The sequence below is a fragment of the Petromyzon marinus genome, chromosome 1 (assembly GCF_048934315.1).
Source record: "Petromyzon marinus isolate PM22_M1 ecotype Great Lakes invasive population chromosome 1, UKy_Petmar_22M1.pri1.0, whole genome shotgun sequence".
NCBI lineage: Eukaryota > Metazoa > Chordata > Hyperoartia > Petromyzontiformes > Petromyzontidae > Petromyzon > Petromyzon marinus.
In genome coordinates, this window is record NC_133667.1 from 15,233,941 (window position 1) to 15,260,284 (window position 26,344).

The 26,344-nt window shown below is 54.6% G+C and overlaps 1 protein-coding gene across 6 annotated transcripts in view; it reads left to right on the forward strand.

Moving 5' to 3' along the window:
- The window catches only part of LOC116943560 (receptor-type tyrosine-protein phosphatase S-like), a 338,660-nt gene that overhangs the window by 147,073 nt on the left and 165,243 nt on the right, over positions 1 to 26,344 (forward strand). For all 6 annotated transcript variants that reach the window (XM_076063098.1, XM_076062934.1, XM_076062987.1 and 3 more), the window contains 2 exons: positions 9,538 to 9,683; positions 17,198 to 17,339. In XM_076063098.1, the coding sequence (XP_075919213.1) occupies positions 9,538 to 9,683; positions 17,198 to 17,339 (288 nt within the window). The remainder of the gene's footprint in view (positions 1 to 9,537; positions 9,684 to 17,197; positions 17,340 to 26,344) is intronic.

A 26,344-nucleotide genomic window follows, 5' to 3' on the forward strand; every position in this document is an offset into this window, starting at 1 on the left:
GAGCGCCTATGAATTGGAGGGGGGCGGTGATGTGGCCAGAACCACGACCTCCTGCATACCAGGCGAGGTATTTAACGACGTTAAAGGTCCGTTCGTTCGTTTCTCAGTGCGCTTGTCCTGCCGAGAGTCGCGGCAAAGTTAAAGGTGGGAGACGTTATTGCTGTGCGACCTTCCAGCCATTCCACCCATCCCTCCCATCCCTCATACTCATCCATCCCTCCCATCCCATCCATTCCTCCCTCCAATCCCACCCATCCCTCCATCCCTCGCACCCATCCATCCCTCCCACCCATCCCTCCCACCCACCCATCCCACCATCCCTCCCACCCACCCATCCATTCCTCCCATCCCACCCATCCCACCATCCCTCCCATCCATCCCTCCCATCCCACCCATCCCTCCCACCCATCCCTCCCACCCATCCCTCCATCCCATCCCTTCCATCCCTCCCTCCCATCCCCCCACCCCCTACCATCCCTCCCCATTCCCCTACCCCTCCCCATCCCTCCCATCCCTTTCATTCACGATGCCACGTGGACTCCCCCCGTGGCTTCTTCTGATTTCGTGGGAGGGGCTGGGCGTAAGGGGGAGGGCATAACAGGTGGAGGGGGGGGGGAAACGGCGCTGGGTCTGTGGCTGACTTTAAAAAAAAAAATCTCCGCTCAATTATATTTCTGAATAGCTGCTGATGAATCGCAGAAGCGTGCAAGGACCCAAGGAGGTGCCCGCCCCCCTCCCGGCCTGCGAACCGAAGTTCGATTCCCGCTCTCGCAGCCACCGACACCGCTGACGGGCGAGTCTCTGAACCAGTCCTGGGCCCTCCCCTAGGTCGACGCGGCCTCAAATGAGTACCCGGTGCGATGCGCAGTAAACATCGCCGCCGGAGAGACAAAGGCGGCCGGGTGGGCGTGGTGCCACCGTGCCGGCCTTTCGCCGGTGGTGCTGCTGCTACTCGCTACGAACAGCGCTCACTGTTCAGCCATAGTACGGGTTATTTTGGGTGAGATCACGTCAACATGTAAATGTTGTGTCGTTAAACCCGCCACCACCCGACGCAGCCAATTTAGTAAAGGGGATTAGTCACGTGAACAGAACGTGGCCAATTCGTGACTCGTACAGCACTAGTGTGTAGTGTATAGTAGTGTAGTGTATTGTGTATAGTAGTGTAGTGTATAGTATGGTGTATAGTGTAGTGTATAGTGTAGTGTATTATGTAGTGTAGTGTATAGTGTAGTGTATAGTAGTGTAGTGTATAGTGTATAGTAGCGTAGTGTATAGTGTAGTGTATAGTAGTGTAATGTATTGTGTACAGTAGTGTAGTGTATAGTAGTGTAGTGTATTGTGTAGTGTAGTGTATAGTGTAGTGTATAGTAGTGTAGTGTATAGTAGCGTAGTGTATAGTGTAGTGTATAGTAGTGTAGTGTATTGTGTACAGTAGTGTAGTGTATAGTAGTGTAGTGTATTGTGTATAGTAGTGTAGTGTATAGTGTAGTGTATAGTAGTGTAGTGTATTGTGTATAGTAGTGTATTGTGTATAGTAGTGTAGTGTATAGTGTAGTATACTAGTACAGCACTCACCGGTTCTGTGTTTTGGAGAGCCAAGCCACAACAACATTTACAATCTTGAGTCCGACGTTTCGCGAGTAATCACAACCGGCTTCATCGGGCGGCAGCCAGGCTATACGGGCGGGGGGGGGGGGGGGAGGTTGGTTGGTTGGGGGATCTCTGTATGTGTAGGGGAGCGCTACGAACTCGCTGGCCCTGCGGCCCGAAGTTCGATCCCTCGCCTCCACCGACACAGACACCGACACAGAGTTCACGGCGATCGCCTTTCGAACCGTCCCTCGACCTCCGCTCGCGGTCACCGCTCAGCCTCGAGACGAGAACCACCGCGCGCGGCCCCGCAGGCATCGGCGCGGGCTGGGAGGGGGGTGGGGGGGAGAGTGGGAGGGGGGGGGAGACAAAGGCGGCCCCCTGGGGGCTCGTGTGTGTCGTGTTAGCCCCGTAGACCCCGTCAAGAGCGCCCAGAGTCAACGCGCTGGGCACTCGCACGCTCCGGCGGGCAACGCGGAGGCGAGGAAAATATTCCCCCCCCCCTCCCCCCCTTCTCGCGTCGCGTTCTGCGGCGTCGTCTGTGGTGTGTTGTTTGTTTGTTTGGTGGTGGTTGTTGTTGTTGTTGTTGTTTGCGTGGGCCCCTACCCTGCGTCCTCACCCCGCGTGTCAACGCCTGAAGTCGCGCGGGGAGTGCCTCCCACCCCCCTCCCCCAAAAACACCCCCCCCCCCCCGCGCCCATCCAACCCCTACCTCAAAACACGTGTCACCCACGTCTCGGCCTATTGGTGTACGTGTCAGCGCTGTTGACACATCATTAGGGCAGACGATACACGCACGAGAGAAACTCAGCCCCGTGGCGCGTGGATAGCTTCTGCTCCCCCCTCCTCCTCCTCCTCCAGCCCCCCCCCCACTCCGCTACTACCCCCCCCCCCACCGCCCCCCTACTCCACAGCGCACTGCACTCAGTGTCAATCCGCATCGAAGTTTCGGGACGGACGATCCGCCGAGAGATTAGGCCGGATGAGGGATCAAACTGGTGCGCTCGCCCGCTCGGTCACTTGCTGACCCGATCGCTCGTTAACTCACCCACTTGGTCACTCACTCACCCGATCGCTCGCTCACGCACTTGGTCACTCACTCACTCACTCACCCGATTGCTTGCTCGCTCACCCGATCGCTCACTCACCCGCTTGGTCACTCACCCGCTCACCTGATTGCTCACTCACCCGCTCAGTCACTTGCTCACCCGATCGCTCACTCATCTGCTTGGTCACTCCCTCATCCGATCGCTCACTCACTCACCCGCTCACGCGATCGCTCACTCACCCACCTGGTCACTCACTCGCTCACCCGATCGCTCACTCACCCGCTCGGTCACTCGCTCACCCGATCGCTCACTCACCCGCTCACTAGCTCACCTGATCGCTCACTCACTCACCCGCTCACCCGATCGCTCACTCACTCACCCGCTTGGTCACTCACCCGCTCACCTGATTGCTCACTCATCCGCTCACACAATCGCTCACTCACTCACCCGATCGCTCACTCACCCACCCACTCGGTCACTCACCCGCTCACCCTATCGCTCACTCACCCGCTCAGTCACTTGCACACCCGATCGCTCACTCACCCGATCACTCGCTCACCCGATCGCTCACTCACCCGATCGCTCACTCACCCGCTTGCTCGCTCACCCGATTGCTCACTCACCCACTTGGTCACTCGCTCGCTCACCCGATCGCTCACTCACCCGCTCGGTCACTCGCTCACCCGATCGCTCACTCACCCGCTCACTAGCTCACCTGATCGCTCACTCACTCACCCGCTCACCCGATCGCTCACTCACTCACCCGCTTGGTCACTCACCCGCTCACCTGATTGCTCACTCATCCGCTCACACAATCGCTCACTCACTCACCCGATCGCTCACTCACCCACTCGGTCACTCACCCGCTCACCCTATCGCTCACTCACCCGCTCAGTCACTTGTACACCCGATCGCTCACTCACCCGCTCACTCGCTCACCCGATCGCTCACTCACCCCCTCACCCGATCGCTCACTCATCCGCTCGGTCACTCCCTCACCCGATCGCTCACTCACTCACCCGCTCACCCAATCGCTCACTCACTCATCCGATCGCTCACTCACCCACTCGGTCACTCACCCACTCACCCTATCGCTCACTCACCCGCTCAGTCACTTGCTCACCCGATCGCTCACTCACCCGCTCACTCGCTCACCCGATCACTCACTCACTCACCCGCTCACCCAATCGCTCACTCACTCACCCGCGCACCCGATCGCTCACTCACTCGCTCGGTCACTCACCCGCTCACCCGATTGCTGACCCGCTCGGTCACCCGCTCACCTGATCGCTCACTCACCCGCTCAGTCACTCCCTCACCCGATCGCTCACTCACCTGCTCACCCAATCGCTCACTCATCCACTCGGTCACTCCCTCACCCGATCGCTCACTCGTTCACCCGATCGCTCACTCACCCGCTCGGTCAATCACTATATCACCCGATCACTCACTCACCCGCTCACTCACTCTAACCGATCACACACCCATTCACTCACCCATGTGCTCACTCACCCACCCACTCAAACGCTCACTCACCTGCTCACTCACTCACTCGCTCACCAGCTCAATCGCTCGCTCACCTGCTCACTCATCCGCTCACTCGCTCACCAGCTCAATCGCTCACTCACCTGCTCACTCACTCATCCGCTTTCACACCCATTCACTGACTCACCAGCTCACCCACCCGCTCGCCCGCCCGCCCGCTCACTCACTCGCCTGCCACCCGCTTATGCGACATCACTCGCACAGTCGTCAACTTAACGACGGAAATGTGTCGCGCCCGCAGAAGATCACGAAAGCAGACCCGCTGTGCCTTCCGAGGTTCGCGACGAGGGTGGGGAGGCGGTGGTGGTAGTGGTGGTGGGGGGGGGCGCCTTGGTTAGCAAACGTCGCGAGGCAGCAAAATGCCGCTGCATTGGTCGTAGTGGATGCCCCCTGCAAGTTGCCGTCTGGATTCATCCCACGCTCACGGCCCTCTCGTGGCAGGGCTCCTCTGGGTCGTTGTTTTGGCGGCCTTAGGGTGCGGCAGGGTGGGGGAGAGGGGGCACGTGTCGTGAATTCCTTCGCGAAGAAAGGGAGCGAATATCGGTGCACCCTCTCCATCAGAGGCGTTACGTCTCACGCGTGTGTCTATAATGTCTATGTAGCCAGCACTGTAACGGGTGTCTAATGTACGTCTATGTACCCAGCCACCGGAGCGGCTGTAGTGATGTCTATGTACGTGGAGCGTGTCGGTGACAACGTAAATTATATTTTATAAAAAAAAAACACAACACACACACACAGATTGAACGTAGAACATTAAAGTGTAGTTTTATGCAATGTAGTTAATCGCATTGGCACGCACAGTGCCACCCGGCGATTCTCGACAGTCGCTGGAAGTGCTTATTTGAAGTGCTGCCCTCCTCCCCCCGCGCTCTCAATCCCCTCACTAACCCCCCCCCCCCCCATGCAAACCCCACGTGGCTCTTCCCTTTTCAAGCTGCCCCTACACCACCAACCACCACCACCGACGGAGTGTCTTGGCCATTCACTCATTTACTTACACAGCGGATTTTTAGTGCCTGCTTCTCCGTTCTAACGCCTCCCCTTCCTCCTCTTCTTCCTCCTTCCTCCTCCCTCCTCTTCTTCCTCCTTCCACCTCCTCTTCTTCCTCCTCGCTCCTCTTCTTCCTCCTTCCACCTCCTCTTCTTCCTCCTCCCTCCTCTTCTTCCTCCTTCCACCTCCTCTTCTTCCTCCTCGCTCCTCTTCTTCCTCCTTCCACCTCCTCTTCTTCCTCCTCGCTCCTCTTCTTCCTGCGCCTCCTTCGTTCCTCGTTTGCCGCGGGGGGGGGGGGGGGGGAATAACGCCTCGGCTCTTTCGTGTTTTCATTTTTTTTCATTTTCCCTTCACCCACCCACCCACCGGCGATTCAAAGATGCGAGAGCTCGGGGCAGGCAAGGCAGACAGGGCAGGCAGGCAAGGCAGACAGACAGGCAGACAGGGCAGGCAGACAGGGTAGGCAGACAGGGCAGGCAGGCAAGGCAGACAGGGCAGGCAGGCAAGGCAGACAAGGCAGGCAAGGCAGACAGGGAAGGCAGACAGGGCAGGCAGACAGGGCAGGCAGGCAAGGCAGACAGGGCAGGCAAGGCAGACAGACAGGCAGACAGGGCAGGCAAGGCAGACAGACAGGCAGACAGGGCAGGCAAGGCAGACAGACAGGCAGACAGGGCAGGCAGACAGGGCAGGCAGGCAAGGCAGACAGACAGGCAGACAGGGCAGGCAAGGCAGACAGACAGGCAGACAGGGCAGGCAAGGCAGACAGACAGGCAGACAGGGCAGGCAGACAGGGCAGGCAGGCAAGGCAGACAGGGCAGGCAGGCAAGGCAGACAGACAGGCAGACAGGGCAGGCAAGGCAGGCAAGGCAGGCAAGGCAGGCAGACAAGGCAGACAGACAGGGCAGGCAGGCAAGGCAGACAGACAGGGCAGGCAGACAAGGCAGACAGGGAAGGCAGACAGGGCAGGCAGACAGGGCAGGCAGGCAAGGCAGACAAGGCAGGCAGACAAGGCAGCTGGTGTGCTGATTTGTTACTGGCGTCTGCCGTTATGCAAGTAACACAAAATCATCCCTCCGTTTCGATTGCTGTCTCTCTCGCTCTGTCTCTCTCTCTGTGTCTCTCTGTCTCTCTCGCTCTCTCTGTCTCTCTCGCTCTCTCTGTCTCTCTTTCTCTTGAGAGCGTGGTGCCAACCCCCGGTGGTGGAGGTTTTGCCGCCTGTCGGGGTGATGTTTGTACGCGGGGATCGCCCCCTGAGCCCACTCTCTCTCTAAGCCGCGAGCTGCCCAGCCACTCAGCGAATCTCTCCTCACTCTCACCCACAGGTTCACCCTCACACACAGGTTCACCCAAACCTTCACCCTCACCCACAGCTACACCCTCACCCACAGGTTCACCCAAACCCTCACCCACAGCTACACCCTCACCCACAGGTCCACCCTCACCCACAGGTTCACCCAAACCCTCACTCTCACCCACAGGATCATCCAAACCCTCACCCACAGTTTCACCCTCACCCACAGGTTCACCCAAACCCTCACCCACAGCTTCACCCTCACCCACGGGTCCACCCTCACCCACAGGTCCACCCTCACCCACAGGTCCACCCTCACCCACAGTGCCACCCTCACCCACAGGTCTACCCTCACCCCTCACCCACAGGTCCACCCTCACCCACAGGCCCACCCTCACCCACAGGTCCACCCTCACCCACAGTGCCACCCTCACCCACAGGTCTACCCTCACCCCTCACCCACAGGTCCACCCTGACCCCTCACCCACAGGCCCACCCTCACCCACAGGTCTACCCTCACCCCTCACCCACAGGTCCACCCTCACCCACAGGTCCACCCTCACCCACAGGTCCACCCTCACCCCTCACCCACAGGTCCACCATCACCCACAGGTCCACCATCACCCACAGTGCCACCCTCACCCACAGGTCCACCCTCACCCCTCACCCACAGGTCCACCATCACCCCCCGCAAGGACCCCCATGCTTTGGCCCTTCCGTTCCGCTCGTCCCACCGCTCGGCCCGAGCGTTTGGCGCAACCCCGAGGACCGCCGCGGGCGTCGCCCCTGGTTACTGCGTGGGGGGGGGGGCGGGGGGTGAGGGGGGGCGGGGGGGGGTTACAACTGGGGGAATATCCATGGAGGGGGAGGCAGGGAACGCATTAGCCGCGGAGGGAGCGGCGTCCGTGCGGGCCCGAGATGAGGATGGAGCGGAGGGGGAGGAGAAGGGAGGGAGCAAGAGGGAGGATGGAGTGGAACAGGGGTGGGAGGGTGAAGAGGGAGGGGAGGGGTGGAGGGAGGATGGAGTGGAATAGGGGTGGGAGGGTGAAGAGGGAGGGGAGGGGTGGAGGGAGGATGATGGAGGGTGAAGAGGGAGGGGAGGGGTGGAGGGAGGATGATGGAGGGTGGGAGGATGAAGAGGGAGGGAGCAGGAGGGACTAGAACGAATGGAGGATGGAGGGGAGTGGGAAGAGAGAGAGAGAGAGGAGGGAGGAGGATGGAGGGATGGAGGAAGGGGAGGAGGAGGAGGCATCAGCGCTTTATCAGCTGCGTCGTCGCGGCCGCACGCGATGCAGATCGAGTGCCGCTCTCAGGGTGCGCCGCTTTTTCACGGTGCTCCTCGAATCCCGCGTTGGGGGGTTTTTTTTCCGACCCAAATGCAGCAGGGGAATACGAAAGGATGAAGCTGAAGCGGCGGGGGGGAGGAGGGGGGGGGGTGAAAGCAAATAAATAAATAAACACAACGGAGAGCGTTGCGTTTACTTGAAGCAGAGCCTCCCTGTTATTTTATTCATTCCGTCTGTTTTATTTATTTAAGGAATAAAAACAAATATAACAATATAAACACAAGCTCGCTAGCTCGCTAGCTCGCTCCCGTGTTTGTTTGTTTGTGCAGACTGGTGGAACGGATGCTGCGGCAATTTTCTCCAGCTGTCTCACCATCCCCCCCAACCCACACCCGACACTTTACGTTGAGTCCAAGTTGGCTCTGAAAGTAAAAAAATAAAAATAAATGTAGGCGATGAAGTATAACACGGAGCGGCGATACGGGGACAAAAAGTAAAACGTTGTGAGAAATAATAATAGATTGCCTGTGCTGTTGATGATTATGATGCTGTCGATGATGATGACGATGGTGGTGGCGATGGTGGTGGTGGTGGAGGAGGCTCGTGAAGGACGCTGCTGCTGGGCAGTTGGAGGCAGCCGTCCCTCCAGCAACAACAACGGAGGGCAGAGGAGCGACGCTCATGGCAACGAGCGGAGCGCCGGGCAGCTAAAACGTAGCGAGTTGGCACAGTGATGGGGCACAGCTGGGGGTGGTGTTATCTACCGGTGGTTATCTCAGCCAATCCATGTTACCTCCTCCTGCCAGCGGCGAGCCTTCGATACTTCTCACGTGATAGCCTCAAAGTGCACCTGGCCTGGCACAGGAGCGTAGTGGTGACGTCACCGTCACTTAGTGGCGAATTTCGGGTCTTGGTGGTGGTGATGGTGGTGGTGGTGATGGTGGTGGTGATGGTGTCGTCTCGTCAACACACCGACGATGTCCCGTCTATTTTTTCGCCTCCCCACTCCTCTCACCCCTGCGTGGGTGCGTGGGTGCGTGGGTAGGTGCGTGGGTGCGTGTGTAATCACAGAACTTTGTCGGGTGGGGAGCACGGGAGGGTTGGTGGTTGTTTGGTGGATCGATCCCAGTCGGTCACAGGCGTGCGAGCGTGCGGGGAGCGGCGGTGCAGCCGTTTACGTGGGTGCCGCTGCTCCGCTAACTGCGCTTGCTGTTAGCGGTGTAGGCTGTACGGGGTGGGGGGTGCGGTCGGGGGGGAAGGGCAATGGATCTTTGTCTTCGGAGTAGCGGGTTAGAGATTCCGCCGCGCTACGAACACGGCGGCCCGAGTTCGATTCCCCGCTCACGGCCACCCATTACCGGTGATCATTTTTCTGAACCGGTCCCGGGCCTTCCCCCCCCTTCTCCACCTCCTCCCCCCCCCCCTTTAGGTAGACTCAGCCTCAAATGAGTGTCCGGTGCGGTGTGTAGTAAACATCGCCATTAGGGGAGACAAAGGCGGCCGGGCGTGGAGCTGGCCACCCAACCCCCCTCGTGCGCCGTGTTGGGCCCTCTTAGTTGCTCGCGAATAGCACTTGCCCCGAGAAGCAAGCTGAGGCTACACGGGGGAACCTTTATCTTTGTGTGTGCGTGCGTCTGTGCTGGCCAACCCCCACCGCCACCTGTTCTGTGCCGGCCTCCCCAGGCGCTGCTGCTTGCTTACGACAGCACTTGCCCCCGAAAAAGTGTGCGCGAGGCCACGCGGGTGACCTTTGCCTTTGTGTGTCCATGCTGACCCGCAGCGCCCGCGCGCTTCCTGCGAACGCCGGCCGACCAGGTGGGAGTGTCGGGCGGCGTGGCCTCCTTCGTTTGCCAGGCCACCGGCGACCCGCAGCCCAACATCACCTGGGCCAAGAAGGGCAAACGGTTGACGTCCCAGCGCTTCGAGGTGAGCGTCGCCCACACCAACACGCCACGGTGGCTCGGAGATGTTGACTACCTCGCCTGGTGTACAGGAGGTTCGTGGGTTCGATCCCGACCCTGACGATGCCTGCTGCTGTATTTGTGGAGTTTGCGTGTCTCTCTCTCTCTCTCTTATCATCATCGCCACGGTGGCTCGGAGATGTTGACTGCCTCGCCTGGTGTACAGGAGGTTCGTGGGTTCGATCCCGACCCTGACGATGCCTGCTGCTGTTGTGTATTTGGAGTTTGCGTGTCTCTCTCTCTTTCCCTCCCCGTGGTCGTGTGAATTTTTCTCCGGGTCACTCCGGTTTTTCCTCCCTCCGCGTTTTTAGAATCGACGTCACGCGGTTAGAGAGTTATTTGGCTGCCGCTATGAATCTCCACGTGATGATGATGACGACGATGATGACGATGATAAGCCCACTTTGTTGGAGCTATCATTTGTGATGGCCAGGGATCGCTTCTGAACAAAAAAAGCCACGTAGCTCAGTGGGTCCTTTACCTGGTGCAATAAAAACAAAGTTTAGTAAAAAAAAAATGTTTTAAAAGAAATCACCACCCCTCGCTGCAAGCTCACAGGCCGGATGCTGAGTCACGTGGTGAGAGCTTCCACCGACTCTGCCCCTAGGCTCGCTCACACAGCAATCATCAACCCCTACAGGCAGACGCATACCCCGCTGGCAGGCCAGTCGCCTTACACTGCTGCCTGTACGAGCAAGGTTGGCTACGTACGGTGCGAAAGAAGTTCATACATACATACATACACCTCCTTCACTTTCCCCTACGTAGCTCCAGTGAGGGAAAAAAGTATTTGATTCCCTGCTGATTTTGTACGTTTGCCCACTGACAAAGAAATGATCAGTCTATAATTTTAATGGTAGGTTTATTTGAACAGTGAGAGACAGAATAACAACAAAAACATCCTGAAAAACGCATGTCAAAAATGGTATAAATTGATTTGCATTTTAATGAGGGAAATAAGTATTTGACCCCTCTGCAAAACATGACTTAGTACTTGGTGGCAAAACCCTTGTTGGGAATCACAGAGGTCAGACGTTTCTTGTAGTTGGCCACTAGGTTTGCACACATCTCAGGAGGGATTTTGTCCAGATCTTCTCCAAGTCATTACGGTTTCGAGGCTGACGTTTGGCAACTCGAACCTTCAGCTCCCTCCACAGATTTTCTATGGGATTAAGGTCTGGAGCCTGGCTAGGCCACTCCAGGACCTTAATGTGCTTCTTCTTGAGCCACACCTTTGTTGCCTTGGCCGTGTGTTTTGGGTCATTGTCATGCTGGAATACCCATCCACGACCCATTTTCAATGCCCTGGCTGAGGGAAGGAGGTTCTCACCCAATATTTGACGGTACATGGCCCCGTTCATCATCCCTTTGATGCGGTGAAGTTGTCCTGTCCCCTTAGCAGAAAAACACCCCCAAAGCATAATGTTTCCACCTCCATGTTTAACGGTGGAGATGGTGTTCTTGGGGTCATGGGCAGCATTCCTCCTCCTCCAAACACAGCGAGTTGAGTTGATGCCAAAGAGCTCCATTTTGGTCTCATCTGACCACAACACTTTCACCCAGTTGTCCTCTGAATCATTCAGATGTTCATTGGCAAACTTCAGACGGGCATGTATATGTGCTTTTTTAATTTATTCACGATGTACTTACAAAAAAATCCGCAGACTACCTGCTGGATCTCCTCTCTGTTTCAAAGAACAAATTTGACCTCAGGTCTTCGCTCATCTACCAGCTTCACATTCCCTATTGCCATACAAAAAACGGAGGAAGGGCCTTTGCTATTGATGCCCCCAGGGTCTGGAATGCTATTGCCAATAAACTGCAACTTGAATCACTACCTATGAGATCTTCACTCAAAACTGCTCTAGAGGCGTTGTACACCCCTAGCTGCCACTGCTATTCAGTGGCCTAAAATAAAATAAAATGTTTCGCTCCGGATGACCGCTGCAAAGTATTATCTGTATTTTGATTTAGTGTGCTGATCTTAAAGGTGCATTGAAAAATATGATACTCCGACTGATGCTCCTGTTGTTTGTGGAGTGACTTATGCAGCCAGCTGTGGCTCTAGGGTTTGGTGTTACATGTCATTTATGTAGTTTATTGTTAAAAATTCGGTCACAGTTCCTATGATCACTGTTACATTGCATTTATGGCTTTATTTTGGTGATTTCTAAAAGTTTTTTGGTTTGGCCATATTTTTGTTTATTGTAGTATGGAGTTAGACTGATGGCCTTAATCTAAGTTTTCTTGTTGTTGTTTGACTTGCATCCCACTGGGATTTTTGCACACAGCGTTGGTGTACGGTGCTATTTCAGGAATATTTTGATGTTTTTTCCTGGATTTTCTGTTTGCACATGCAAAGTCACTTTAAGATGTTTTCTTGTTCATGTTTTTTGTTTTTTTGTTTGTTGCGGTTGCACCCGATTCAAGAGCCGAATGGCTCACAGGGCTATACCAAATAAATTAAACTAAACTAAACTTGAGCAGGGGGACCTTGCGGGCGCTGCAGGATTTCAGTCCTTCACGGCGTAGTGTGTTACCAATTGTTTTCTTGGTGACTATGGTCCCAGCTGCCTTGAGATCATTGACAAGATCCTCCCGTGTAGTTCTGGGCTGATTCCTCATCGTTCTCATGATCATTGCAACTCCACGAGGTGAGATGTTGCATGGAGCCCTAGGCTGAGGGAGATTGACAGTTCTTTTAGGAGCACTCTCTTTAAGAGTGTGCTCCTAATCTCAGCTCGTTACCTGTATAAAAGACACCTGGGAGCCAGAAATATTTCTGATTGAGAGGGGGTCAAATACTTATTTCCCTCATTAAAATGCAAATCAATTAATAACATTTTTGACATGCGTTTTTCTGGATTTTGTTGTTGTTATTTTGCCTCTCACTGTTCAAACAAACCTACCATTAAAATTATAGACTGATCATTTCTTCGTCAGTGGGCAAATGTACAGAATCAGCAGGGGATCAAATACTTTTTTCCCTCACTGTACTCCACCACCACCACTTTTAAATAAAATTACAAACCTCCACTCTTAATTATCTCAACTACTATCATCTTCCATGCATTTTTATAGATCTAGTTCATAAAGCCAGCTGTCCTGGACCACACCAAGACAACAACAGTCCCAGACCACACCAAGACAACAACAACAACAGTCCCAGACCACATCAAGACAACAACAACAACAACAGTCCCAGACCACACCAAGACAACAACAACAACAACAGTCCCAGACCACACCAAGACAACAACAACAACAACAACAGTCCCAGACCACACCAAGACAACAACAACAACAGTCCCAGACCACACCAAGACAACAACAACAGTCTCAGACCACACACCAAGACAACAACAGACCACACCAAGACAACAACAACAGTCCCAGACCACACCAAGACAACAACAGTCCCAGACCACACCAAGACAACAACAACAGTCCCAGACCACACCAAGACAACAACAGACCACACCAAGACAACAACAACAGTCCCAGACCACACCAAGACAACAACAGACCACACCAAGACAACAACAACAGTCCCAGACCACCCCAAGACAACAACAGACCACACCAAGACAACAACAGACCACACCAAGACAACAACAACAGTCTCAGACCACACCAAGACAACAACAACAGTCCCAGACCACACCAAGACAACAACAGACCACACCAAGACAATAACAGTCTCAGACCACACACCAACACAACAGCAACAGTCCCAGACCACACCAAGACAACAACAACAACAACAACAGTCCCAGACCACACCAAGACAACAACAACAGTCCCAGACCACACCAAGACAACAGCAACAGTTCCAGACCACACCAAGACAACAACAGACCACACCAAGACAACAACAACAGTCCCAGACCACACCAAGACAACAACAACAACAGTCCCAGACCACACCAAGACAACAACAACAGTCCCAGACCACACCAAGACAACAACAACAACAGTCCCAGACCACACCAAGACAACAACAGTCCCAGACCACACCAAGACAACAACAACAACAGTCCCAGACCACACCAAGACAACAACAGACCACACCAAGACAACAACAACAACAACAACAGTCCCAGACCACACCAAGACAACGACAACAGTCCCAGACCACACCAAGACAACAACAACAACAGACCACACCAAGACAACACCAACAACAGATCACACCAAGACAACAACAACAGTCCCAGACCACACCAAGACAACAACAACAACAATAACAACAACAACAACAACAACAGACCACAATAAGAAAACAACAGACCACACCAAGACAACAACAGCCCCAGACCACACCAAGACCACAACAGACCACACCAAGACAACAACAACAGTCCCAGACCACACCAAGACAACAACAACAGTCCCAGACCACACCAAGACCACAACAACAGCCCCAAACCACACCAAGACAACAACAACAACAGTCCCAGACCACACCAAGACCACAACAACAGCCCCAGACCACACCAAGACAACAACAACAACAGTCCCAGACCACGCCAAGACAACAACAACAGTCCCAGACCACACCAAGACCACAACAACAGCCCCAGACCACACCAAGACAACAACAACAGTCCCAGACCACACCAAGACAACAACAACAGACCACACCAAGACAACAACAGTCCCAGACCACACCAAGACAACAACAACAGACCACACCAAGACAACAACAACAACAACGACAGTCCCAGACCACACCCAAACAACAACAGCCCCAGATCACACCAAGACAACAACAACAGCCTCAGACCACACCAAGACAACAACAGACCACACCAAGACAACAACAACAGTCCCAGACCACACCAAGACAACAACAACAACAACAGACCACACCCACCAAGACAACAACAACAGTCCCAGACCACACCAAGACAACAACAACAGACCACACCAAGACAACAACAACAGTCCCAGACCACACCAAAACAACAACAGTCCCAGACCACACCAAGACAACAACAACAGTCCCAGACCACACCAAGACAACAACAGTCCCAGACCACACCAAGACAACAACAACAGACCACACCAAAACAACAACAACAACAACAACAGTCCCAGACCACACCAAGACAACAACAACAGTTCCAGACCACACCAAGACCACAACAACAGTCCCAGACCGCACCAAGACAACAAGAACAACAACAACAGTCCCAGACCACACCAAGACAACAACAACAGTCCCAGACCACACCAAGACAACAACAGACCACACCAAGACAACAACAACAGTCCCAGACCACACCAAGACAACAACAACAGTCCCAGACCACACCAAGACAACAACAACAGTCCCAGACCACACCAAGACAACAATAACAACAGACCACACTAAGACAACAACAGACCACACCAAGACAACAACAACAGTCCCAGACCACACCAAGACAACAATAACAACAACAGACCACACTAAGACAACAACAGACCACACCAAGACAACAACAGACCACACCAAGACAACAACAGACCACACCAAGACAACAACAGTCCCAGACCACACCAAGACAACAACAACAACAACAACAGTCCCAGACCACACCAAGACAACAATAACAACAACAGACCACACTAAGACAACAACAGACCACACCAAGACAACAACAATAGACCACACCAAGACAACAACAACAACAACAGACCACACTAAGACAACAACAACAACAACACACCACACCAAGACAACAACAGTCCCAGACCACACCAAGACAACAACAACAACAGTCCCAGACCACACCAAGACAACAATAACAACAACAGACCACACCAAGACAACAACAACAATAGACCACACCAAGACAACAACAATAGACCACACCAAGACAACAACAACAACAGACCACACTAAGACAACAACAGATTATTTCAGAGGTTATTGCCCTAATTTGGAACCCTGGCAGGTAAATCGAGGCGGTTAATATCACAACAACAACAACAATGATTATAAACAGCGAGAGTTATTAGTGCCATTCCGGCCTCTCACCCCCTAGCCCCCCGCTCCGACTCTCGCTGTGCGCGTGTGTCTTGTGCCTCGCGTCATATTTCATTTCTAAATTAAAAATACGTCGGCGACAAACCCTTTTAACACAATGCAAATTAATGCGTCGTGTAAACAGACCTTGGCCCCCTACGCCTGCAATAATTTCTAGCTTTAACAATTTATGTTTTTAACGTTTTTATATTCATTTTTTTTAAATAGCTCTCTTTCTCTCTCTGTGTGCGGTAGTAATTTGCTAATGCGCTACAGGTGGTGGCGGTGGTTCAGGATAGAGCACCGTTTGCTTTAATCACCCCCGTCACTCCACCCTGTACACCTTACTCACCTCACCCTATAGCACCCGATCTCACCACACCTCACCCACCCATGCCACCTCACTCCAACTCACCCCACTTCACTCCACCTCACTCCACCTTACCCAACTCACCCACCCATGCCACCTCACCCTACCTCACCCCACCTTACCAACCTCACCACCTCACCCCACTTCACCCCACCTCACCTCACCCCACCTCACCCCACCTCACCCCACCTTACCCACCTCACCACCTCACCCCACTTCACCCCACCTCACCTCACCCCACCTCACCCACCCATGCCACCTCACCCCACCTCACCCTACCTCACCCCACCGTACCCACCTCACCCACCTCACCCCACGTCACCCCACCTCACCCCACCTCACCCACCCAACCTCCCCTCACCCAACCCCACTCTGCTTCACGCCGCCTGTTCCCCGAGCGTTTAATGAGATTCCCACATCCTCACGGCCACCTGCTGGAGCTTTGGCAAATATCCTGGAAATTTTTTATTTTTATAGAATCACGCGTAATTGGCGACTTCTGTACATTGCCACGCGACTATTTAGACCACTTCGTTGTAGCCGTCATTTTGTGGTAGGCCAGTTCGCTTCTGAGAAAGGGGCCGTGTATAGCTCGGTGGGCCTTAGCTGGTGACACTGCAAGTGAAAGCGCTCCACAACTCCCTGGGCGGTCGCCTCACGAGGCTCGCTGTTGCTGCCTTCGTCGTCGTCGTCGTCGTAAGTTACCGGCGAAGCGTCGCACGGTACCCGAATTGCAAACGCCGCTGTGGGTTTTTATTTTACCCTCCGACACACGACGACCGGTTAGTGGCTGGGCCGGTGACGAATCGGCCACCTTTTTTCATTACCACGCGACCAACCCCTCCCTCGCTTGCTTGGCCGCGTCGGGCGGCGGCGGCTTTTTTTTTAACGGCGCACGTTCATATCCACGCCGATCCAAACCCAACAAACAAAAACACGCGCCCGTCATTTCATGGAAGGAAACGTAAAATGCCGTCGCGATGCGGCGGGTAATTTCATTTCTTTCCGCACTGCTCTTTTTGTGCTTACCCTGTCACCACCTCGACCCCCACCACCACCTCGACCACCTCGACCCCCACCACTCTCACCTTGCCAGGTGATCGAGTTCGACGGCGGAGCGGGCTCGGTGCTGCGGGTGCAGCCCCTGCGCACCGTGCGCGACGAGGGCTCCTACGAATGCATCGCCTACAACAACCTGGGGCAGATCCCGGCCGCCGCCAAACTCACCGTGCTGCGCGGTGAGCCAGTGGCCCCCTCGCCCACTTGCCCACACCACCACCACCACCTGCGGGTGGCCAACGTGCGGCAGCGGTGGGGTGGGACGACACGCGTGCACGCACACACAAAGATTTCCCGCCCCCCCGCCCCCGTACACCCAGAATAGCAATGACCTGGCCAACCACCACCCTCTCCCCCCCACCAAAGAAAATCCTTCCCTCGCCCCCACCACACCGCCTGCCTGCTCCGATGAGTCCGATGTGCCCGTCGATGCAGCTGGTCATGCCGTCCGGGAAAGTCAGGACGTTAACAAATGCACGCACACGCACGCACAGATCAACAACAACCGCCATTCGCCACTGAGTGACGGGGACGTCACCACGGCGCTTGTGCCAGGCTATGTGCACCTTAAGGCCACGTGAAGTGTCGAATGTCCGCTGGCAGGAGGTCACGGGGCAGACCCAGCATGTGCCGTGGGTTGACCGACTGGTCAATGCACCGCCTGTTCTCCCTACTGTGCCAACTCGCTGTGTTTTATCCACCCGGCACTCCACTCGTTGCTGTTTGCGTCGCTCCTCTGCCCTCCGTTGTTGCTGGAGGGCAACGCACACACAAGCAAACACACAGCGGTGGCGGTGGAGGAGGTGGCGGTGGCCGGGGCCAGCGGAGCAAGTAGGTTTCTACACCGGGGCAGGTAGGGATCGAACCCGTGGCTTCCTGCATACCAGGCGAGGTAGTTAACATCTCCTAGCCACCGGGGCGCCCCTAATGACCCAATACAGTGCACCACGTGTGTGATGTGATTACGCTGCCAACGGCAAAGACAAACGCCTCGGCAACTCACGATATTTCGCGCGAATTACGCGAATTCGTATTATGTTTAATTTGTTTTCTCTAAATGTACTGTTTTTACACATAAATATCCTGCGGATTGTTTTTAATAGCCACGGGGAGGGGGAGGATGATGATGATGATGATGAGATCGATGCCATTGCCGTCGAGACTCCCGGGCCAAGCTGGGCTGGGTTGGCAAGCCTCTCGTGGGACAGCTGATTCCCTTTACATCATCATCATCATCTTCTTACCCTGGCGGTGGCGAGAAGCCCTTCCTGGGCGTGTGCGAGACGTGGCCAGATGTTCTTTTATTTTTTGTCGAAGGTAAATCATCCGAGCACGGGACGCGTGAGCTGCAACTTAACTTGCTTCATCAAACCCTGCGTGTTTATTAACGCTGTAACGTGTGTGTGTGTTTTTTTTAGCGTTTGAGAACCAAAAAGGGGTGCAAGGCAGCAGTTAAAGGTTATAGAGCGTGGGGAGGGGGGGGGGGGGCTCGCTCCCCCACCGCGCCACCTCCTCTGTCTCTCTCTCTCTCTCTCTGGAGCTGCCTCTATCGGAGGCTCCTTTCCGTCAGCAGTGGAGTGACCAAAGCAGTTGCAGGTGCTGCGGCCTTTACATCCCCGGCTACCTCGGGGGGGCGGGGGGGTGTACGACGTTGGGACTCGCGCGCGCCTTGAGTCTGTGTTTGTGTGTGGGTTTGTTTTACCAAGCCGAGAGTGATCCGAAGGGGTTCCAAGGCCGCGGTCCTAGCAGCGGGGAGTGGGGGGGGGGGCGGGGCCGGGCCCCCCTTCTCGAGTGTGGCGCCTAAAGTCCGAAACTCTCTTCCGCCCCCGCCCGCCCGCCCGCCCGCGCTCAGAGGCTTTGGCGACCAATACAGTATCATCCGTACCGCAGGTTGTTTTGGGTTAGATGGCTTAAATGTATAAATGTGTCGTTAAACCCGCCGCGACCCGGCGCAGATTGACAAATCTGGCCTCCGCCTGATGAAGCTGGTTGTAATTACTGGCGAGACGTCGTACTCAGATTGTAAATGTTGTGGCTTTGCACTGCGACGGAGCGGTGTGCTGCTATGCTGGTAACGAATTGTAAAGTTCTGTTTACGTGACAAACCTCACTAATTGGCTGTGTCAGGTCGTGGCGGGTTTAACGACGCATTTATATATTTACGCGATCAAACCCAAAATAAAACATGTATTATGGAAGTTCAGGAAACTCTGCAAGACTCATTATTTTTCCTTTTAGCTTTTCCCTCATTTTGATATATATTTTATGAGAGTCTAGATTTTAAAAAGGTAGGGCTACCTGCACTCAATTGAAACTGTGGGGAGCGAGTTTCTTTTTTACTGAAAAAATAAATTGAAGCGATAAATTCATTTTCATTTTTGTAGGTTTTTTTTACCGAAACAACCAAGAATATGAATTCCTGCAGTCACGAAAGTTTTAAGTCAAAATTCAAGCACCACGTTCGCCGATCACGTTGCCTTGAAAAGGGAAAAAAGAAGAGGGGTAGGTGACGTTTCACGCAATGGCCCTTCTGCAGAGGACAGAGAGAGAGGGCCACTCTACTACCTCGATGGCTTCTCTTTCTCTGTGCGTGTGTGTGTGCTCTGAAGAAGGGCGATTACCCGAAACGTCGCCCGTTGTATCGTTTCCCTACGAAGGGCCGCACTCACACACGGCGGTGGTGGTGGTGGTGGTGCTGTCATTATTGACGGATGTGCTCAATTTGTTGTTGTTTTGTGCATCACGGCCAACGCTTGCAGCAGCAGCAGCAGCATCGCCGCCACCACCACCACCAGATATATATAATATGCGTGCGTGCGTGTGTGTGCGCGTGATTTCTCACGGTTGCCGCTGGGCTTCAAAAATGCGATTTGAATTCTGATGGCACGGACGGGCTTGCTCCATCGTCGCTCATAATGTGCTGTTACGGATGCAGGAAAGTTGTTTTTTTACTTTGAATATCTTTTATTTTTTGCTCGCACGAAGCCCGAGCCTAACTCGATTTGCGCTAGCCCCACGCCGGGAGATGGCCCTCCACGTGGGTGTCGTTGCATCGTGTGCTTCTTTCGTCGCGATTTTTCAATGGTGACAATTTGCATCTCGGGGAAGGAAAGTGGAAAGGCAAAAAAACCACGAAAATATCGGGAAATTATGCCACGGTGGCTAGGAGATGTTGACTACCTCGCCTGGTATACAGGAGGTCGTCGTGGGTTCGATCCTTGACCCTGACGACGCCTGCTGTATATTTGGAGTTTGCGTCTCTCTGTCTTTCTCATCATCATCACGGTGGCTAGGGGACGTTAACTACCTCACCCGGTATACGGGAGGTCGTCGTGGGTTCCATCGGAGGTCAATCACGATCGGCGTGGCGCTCTCTCACGCTCGCGATCAGCGCCGCCTCTCCTTCTTCTTATCCTGGAAAGACATCGCTCGCTTGCACGCTCTCTCATCCCGCTCGCACGCTCCCCGCCATGCATTATTTAACAAACTCTAAATGAATTAACAAGCCGCCTTTCGATCCAGCTACTGCGCCTGAAGGTGAACTCTAGGCGAGCGGCAAACGAATGTCACTCTTGGCTCACACACACCCCGCCACCTTCCCTGAAACCTCCACCACCCCCACCTCCACCCCCACCACATTCACCCCATCACCTCCACCCCGCCACCTTCCCCCCACCTCCACTCCACCCCCCCCCCCCCACCTCCACCCCACCACCACCCACCAGCCCTATCCCGCTGCATCCCTCGCCCACCCCCAGAAAACACAAAGATCTCCCGTGTAGCCTTAACACACTCTTGGGGCAAGTGCGGTGAGCGAGTGAAACACCTACGAAGGAGGTATTCAGGAGGTCCGTTGGTTCGACCCTGACGCTGTATATTTGTAGTTTGCGGTGTCTCTCTCTCTCTCTCCTCACGTGGTGGTCGCGTGGATTTTTCTCCGGGTCACTCCGCTTTCCCCCCCCCCCCCCTACGTTTAGAATCAACGTCACGGCGTTGATTCTAAATGGCTCGTGCCGTAAATGTTCACGTGATGATAATGATGATGATCATGATGACAAGCCCACTTCGTCGACTTATCAATTGCGATGGCCTGGTCGCTTCTAAATGAGAGCTATTTAGCTCAGCGGGCCTTACCTGGTAAAATAAATAAATAAGTTTATCTTATTTATAACTCGCACGTAATCTGAATAAATCAAATCACACGCTCTGTGCACCCCGCGTGATGGATGCGGGTAATCCGCGCTGCTCGCTTATTGATTGGCCGGCGGGAGTCGAAAGCCGAGTTTGCTCTTGACAATCCTCTGCTCTCTCTTTCCTCTGTTCGTCTCTCTCTCCTCTCTACAAACTACGTGGCTTGCCTGCAATCCACGTGGTTTGCCTGTAATCCACGTGGTTTGCCTGCAATCCACGTGGTTTTCCTGCAATCCACGAGGTTTTCCTGCAATCCACGAGGTTTGCCTGCAATCCACGAGGTTTGCCTGCAATCCACGTGGTTTGCCTGCAATCCACGTGGTTTTCCTGCAATCCACGAGGTTTGCCTGCAATCCATGAGGTGTGCCTGCAATCCACGTGGTTTTCCTGCAATCCACGAGGTTTGCCTGCAATCCACGAGGTTTGCCTGCAATCCACGTGGTTTGCCTGCAATCCACGTGGTTTGCCTTCAATCCACGTGGTTTGCCTGCAATCCACGAGGTTTGCCTGCAATCCACGTGGTTTGCCTGCAATCCACGTGGTTTGCCTTCAATCCACGTGGTTTGCCTGCAATCCACGAGGTTTGCCTGCAATCCACGTGGTTTGCCTGCAATCCACGTGGCTGCCGGCAGATGCGCCAGCTGTGCCCCTCTACCGCGCTTTGACCGTGAGCGCCGCTCCCCTGCCCTCCCATTGCTGTTGTCATTGGGAAGGCGACGGCCTCCAAAGTGACCGGTAGCCTCCTTCATTCACGAGCCTCCTCCCCCAGGAGGCCGATCCTGACACCGCCGGTGACCGGCCACCGGCAGGTCACGGGTCGGAGCGGCACGGCGTCGGACCGCACTGCGACTGTCGGATTCAGCGATCGGCAATCTCTGTTGTGGTGCTGAATGTCGCCCCGCAACCCCCCCCCCCACTTCCCTGGTCCGGCAGTCCCTTGCCAAGGAGTCCCCGCGACGATCGTCAACTCGTTTCTTGAGAGCCGCCCTCGTTTCCGTCGAGGTTCCTCGTCGTTCGCCACCCCAGTGCACCGTCGGGAATTAGCACGCGACGGTCGGCGACGCACGGGTGGCGCGCAAGAAGCTGCAGCGTGCTTACACGATGGATCGGGAGTGCAAAATGGGTTTGTTGAATTTGAGCGAAGTTGTGCTTTGTTCGTCGCAGTTGTTTTTCGTGAGCGCTTGGGGACGGTCGGGCGGTGAGAGAGGAGAGACGATGGCGACGGTGGCGAGGAGGGAATTGTTCCAAAGCGAAGCGGTGCGTGGGACGAAGCAGAGGTGACCTGCGGTGTCGTGAGCGGGAGGTTGACTGTGAGTGGGTTGGTAAGTGGGTGGGTGGGTGGGTGGCTGGGTAAGTGTGTGGGTGAGTGAGTGAATGAGCGAGTGGGTGGGTGGTTAAGTGAGTGAGTGGGTGAGTGAGTGAATGAGCAGGTGGGTGGGTGGTTGAGTGACTGGAGGAGTGAGTGGATGAGTGAGTGAGTGAGTGGATGAGTGAATGAGCGAGTGGGTGGGGGAGGTGAGTGGGTGAGTGGGTGGGTGGGTGAGTGCTTGAGTGAGCAGGTGATACGGGCGGTTACAGTGAGTGGTTGGGTGGGTGAATGAACGAGCGGGTGAGCAACTTGAACACACACACGTCCGTCAAATAGCCGAGTTCACACGAGTGTACGGGAAGGGTGCCGGGGGGTGGGGCGGGTGGGGGGGGGCAAGCAATGGCATTGGGGTAGGGGGGGGGCAACTGGGGGCGAGGTGCGGTGGGTCTCACGCCAGGGCGCGCCACCATGGTGGCAAGCGACGGAGCGCCACCGCTTTAATGGGAGGCAATTAATCCCCAGCCGCCTTTGATCGCTATTTTTAACACCGCCTGACACCTCCGACGGCCCGTGATGAATAGGGAAACGTTGGGGGTCTGGCCGGGTTGCTGGGGTGGGGGGTGGCGAGGTGGGTGAGTGGGGGGGGTAGCGAGGTGGGTGAGTGGGGGGGGTGTCGTGATGGTGGTGGTCGTTGTTGAGTGTGTGGGTAGGAGTGTGTGTGGAGTGTGTATGGAGTGTGTATGGAGTGTGTGGGTAGGAGTGTGTATGGAGTGTGTGGGTAGGAGTGTGTGTGGAGTGTGTATGGAGTGTGTATGGAGTGTGTATGGAGTGTGTGGGTAGGAGTGTGTATGGAGTGTGTGGGTAGGAGTGTGTATGGAGTGTGTATGGAGTGTCTGGGTAGGAGTGTGTATGGGGTGTGTGGGTAGGGGTGTGTATGGAGTGTGTGGGTAGGAGTGTGTATGGAGTGTGTGGGTAGGAGTGTGTGTGGAGTGTGTGGGTAGGAGTGTGTATGGAGTGTGTGGGTAGGAATGTGTATGGAGTGTGTTGGTAGGAGTGTGTATGGAGTGTGTAGCTAGGAGTGTGTATGGAGTGTGTGAGTAGGAGTGTGTATGGGGTGTGTGGGTAGGAGTGTGTATGGAGTGTGTGGGTAGGAGTGTGTATGGGGTGTGTGGGTAGGGGTGTGTATGGGGTGTGTGGGTAGGTGTGTGTATGGAGTGTGTGGGTAGGAGTGTGTATGGAGTGTGTGGGTAGGTGTGTGTATGGGGTGTGTGGGTAGGAGTGTGTATGGGGTGTGTGGGTAGGAGTGTGTATGGAGTGTGTGGGTAGGAGTGTGTATGGAGTGTGTGGGTAGGAGTGTGTATGGAGTGTGTGAGTAGGTGTGTGTATGGGGTGTGTGGGTAGGAGTGTGTATGGGGTGTGTGGGTAGGAGTGTGTATGGAGTGTGTGGGTAGGAGTGTGTATGGAGTGTGTGGGTAGGAGTGTGTATGGAGTGTGTGGGTAGGAGTGTGTATGGAGTGTGTGCGTAGGAGTGTGTGGAGTGTGTGGGTAGGAGTGTGTGTGGAGTGTCTGGGTAGGAGTGTGCGTGGAGTGTGTGGGTAGGAGTGTGTATGGAGTGTGTGCGTAGGAGTGTGTGGAGTGTGTGGGTAGGAGTGTGTGTGGGGTTTGTGGGTAGGCGTGTGTATGGAGTGTGTGGGTAGGAGTGTGTGTGGAGTGTGTGGGTAGGAGTGTGTATGGAGTGTGTGGGCAGGAGTGTGTGTGGAGTGTGTGGGTAGGAGTGTGTATGGAGTGTGTGCGTAGGATTGTGTGGAGTGTGTGGGTAGGAGTGTGTGTGGGGTTTGTGGGTAGGAGTGTGTATGGAGTGTGTGGGTAGACGTGTTTATGGAGTGTGGGTAGGAGTGTGTATGGAGTGTGTGGGTAGGAGTGTGTAGGTAGGTGTGTGTATGGAGTGTGTGGGTAGGAGTGTGTATGGAGTGTGTGGGTAGGCGTGTGTATGGAGTGTGTGGGTAGGAGTGTGTGTGGGGTGTGTGGTTAGGACTTTGTATGGAGTGTGTAGGTAGGAGTGTGTGGGTAGGAGTGTGTATGGGGTGTTTGGGTAGGAGTGTGTATGGAGTGTGTGGGTAGGTGTGTGTGTGGAGTGTGTGGGTAGGTGTGTGTATGGGGTGTGTGGGTAGGAGTGTGTACGGAGTGTGTGGGTAGGAGTGTTTATGGAGTTTGTGGGTAGGAGTGTGTATGAAGTGTGTGGGTAGGAGTGTGTATGGAGTGTGTGGATAGGAGTGTGTGTGGAGTGTGTGGGTAGGAGTGTGTATGGAGTGTGTGCGTAGGAGTGTGTGTGGGTGTGTGGGTAGGAGTGTGTATGGAGTGTGTGCGTAGGAGTGTGTGGAGTGTGTGGGTAGGAGGTGTGTGTGGGGTTTGTGGGTAGGAGTGTGTATGGAGTGTGTGGGTAGGAGTGTGTATGGAGTGTGTGGGTAGGAGTGTGTATGGAGGGTGTGGGTAGGAGTGTGTGTGGGTGTGTGGGGTAGGAATTTGTATGGAGTGTGTAGGTACGAGTGTGTGGGTAGGAGTGTGTATGGGGTGTGTGAGTAGGAGTGTGTATGGAGTGTGTGGGTAGGTGTGTGTGTGGAGTGTGTGGGTAGGTGTGTGTATGGGGTGTGTGGGTAGGAGTGTGTATGGAGTGTGTGGGTAGGAGTGTTTATGGAGTGTGTGGGTAGGAGTGTGTATGGAGTGTGTGGGTAGGAGTGTGTATGGGTAGGGGTGTGTATGGGGTGTGTGGGTGGGTGTGTGTGGGTAGAAGTGTGTTTGGAGTGTCTGGGTAGGTGTGTGTATGGGGTGTGTGGGCAGGAGTGTGTGTGGAGTGGTGGGTAGGAGTGTGTATGGAGTGTGTGGGTAGGCGTGTGTATGGAGTTTGTGGGTAGGAGTGTGTATGGAGTTTGTGGGTAGAAGTGTGTATGGAGTGTGTGGGTAGAAGTGTGTATGGATTGTGTGGGTAGGAGTGTGTATGGAGTGTGTGGGTAGGAGTGTGTATGGAGTGTGTGGGTAGGAGTGTGTATGGAGTTTGTGGGTAGGAGTGTTTATGGAGTTTGGGGGTAGGAGTGTGTATGGAGTGTGTGGGTAGGAGTGTGTATGGGGTGTGTGGGTAGGAGTGTGTATGGAGTGTATGGGTAGGAGTGTGTATGGAGTGTTTGGGTAGGAGTGTGTATGGGGTGTGTGGGTAGGGGTGTGTATGAGGTGTGTGGGTAGGAGTGTGTATGGAGTGTGTGGGTAGGTGTGTGTATGGGGTGTGTTTGTAGGGGTGTGGGTAGGAGTGTGTATGGAGTGTGTGGGTAGGAGTGTGTATGGAGTGTGTGGGTAGACGTGTGTATGGGGTGTGTGGGTAGGTGTGTGTATGGGGTGTGTGGGTAGGAGTGTGTATGGAGTGTGTGGGTAGCAGTGTGTATGGGGTGTGTGGGTAGGAGTGTGTATGGAGTGTGTGGGTTGGTGTGTGTATGGGGTGTGTTGGTAGGTGTGTGGGTAGGAGTGTGTGGGTAGGAGTGTGTATGGAGTGTTTGTGTAGGAGTGTGTATGGGGTGTGGGGGTAGGTGTGTGTATGGAGTGTGTATGGAGTGTGCGTAGGAGTGTGTATGGAGTGTGTGGGTAGGTGTGTGTATGGGGTGTGTGGGTAGGAGTGTGTATTGGGTGTGGGGGTAG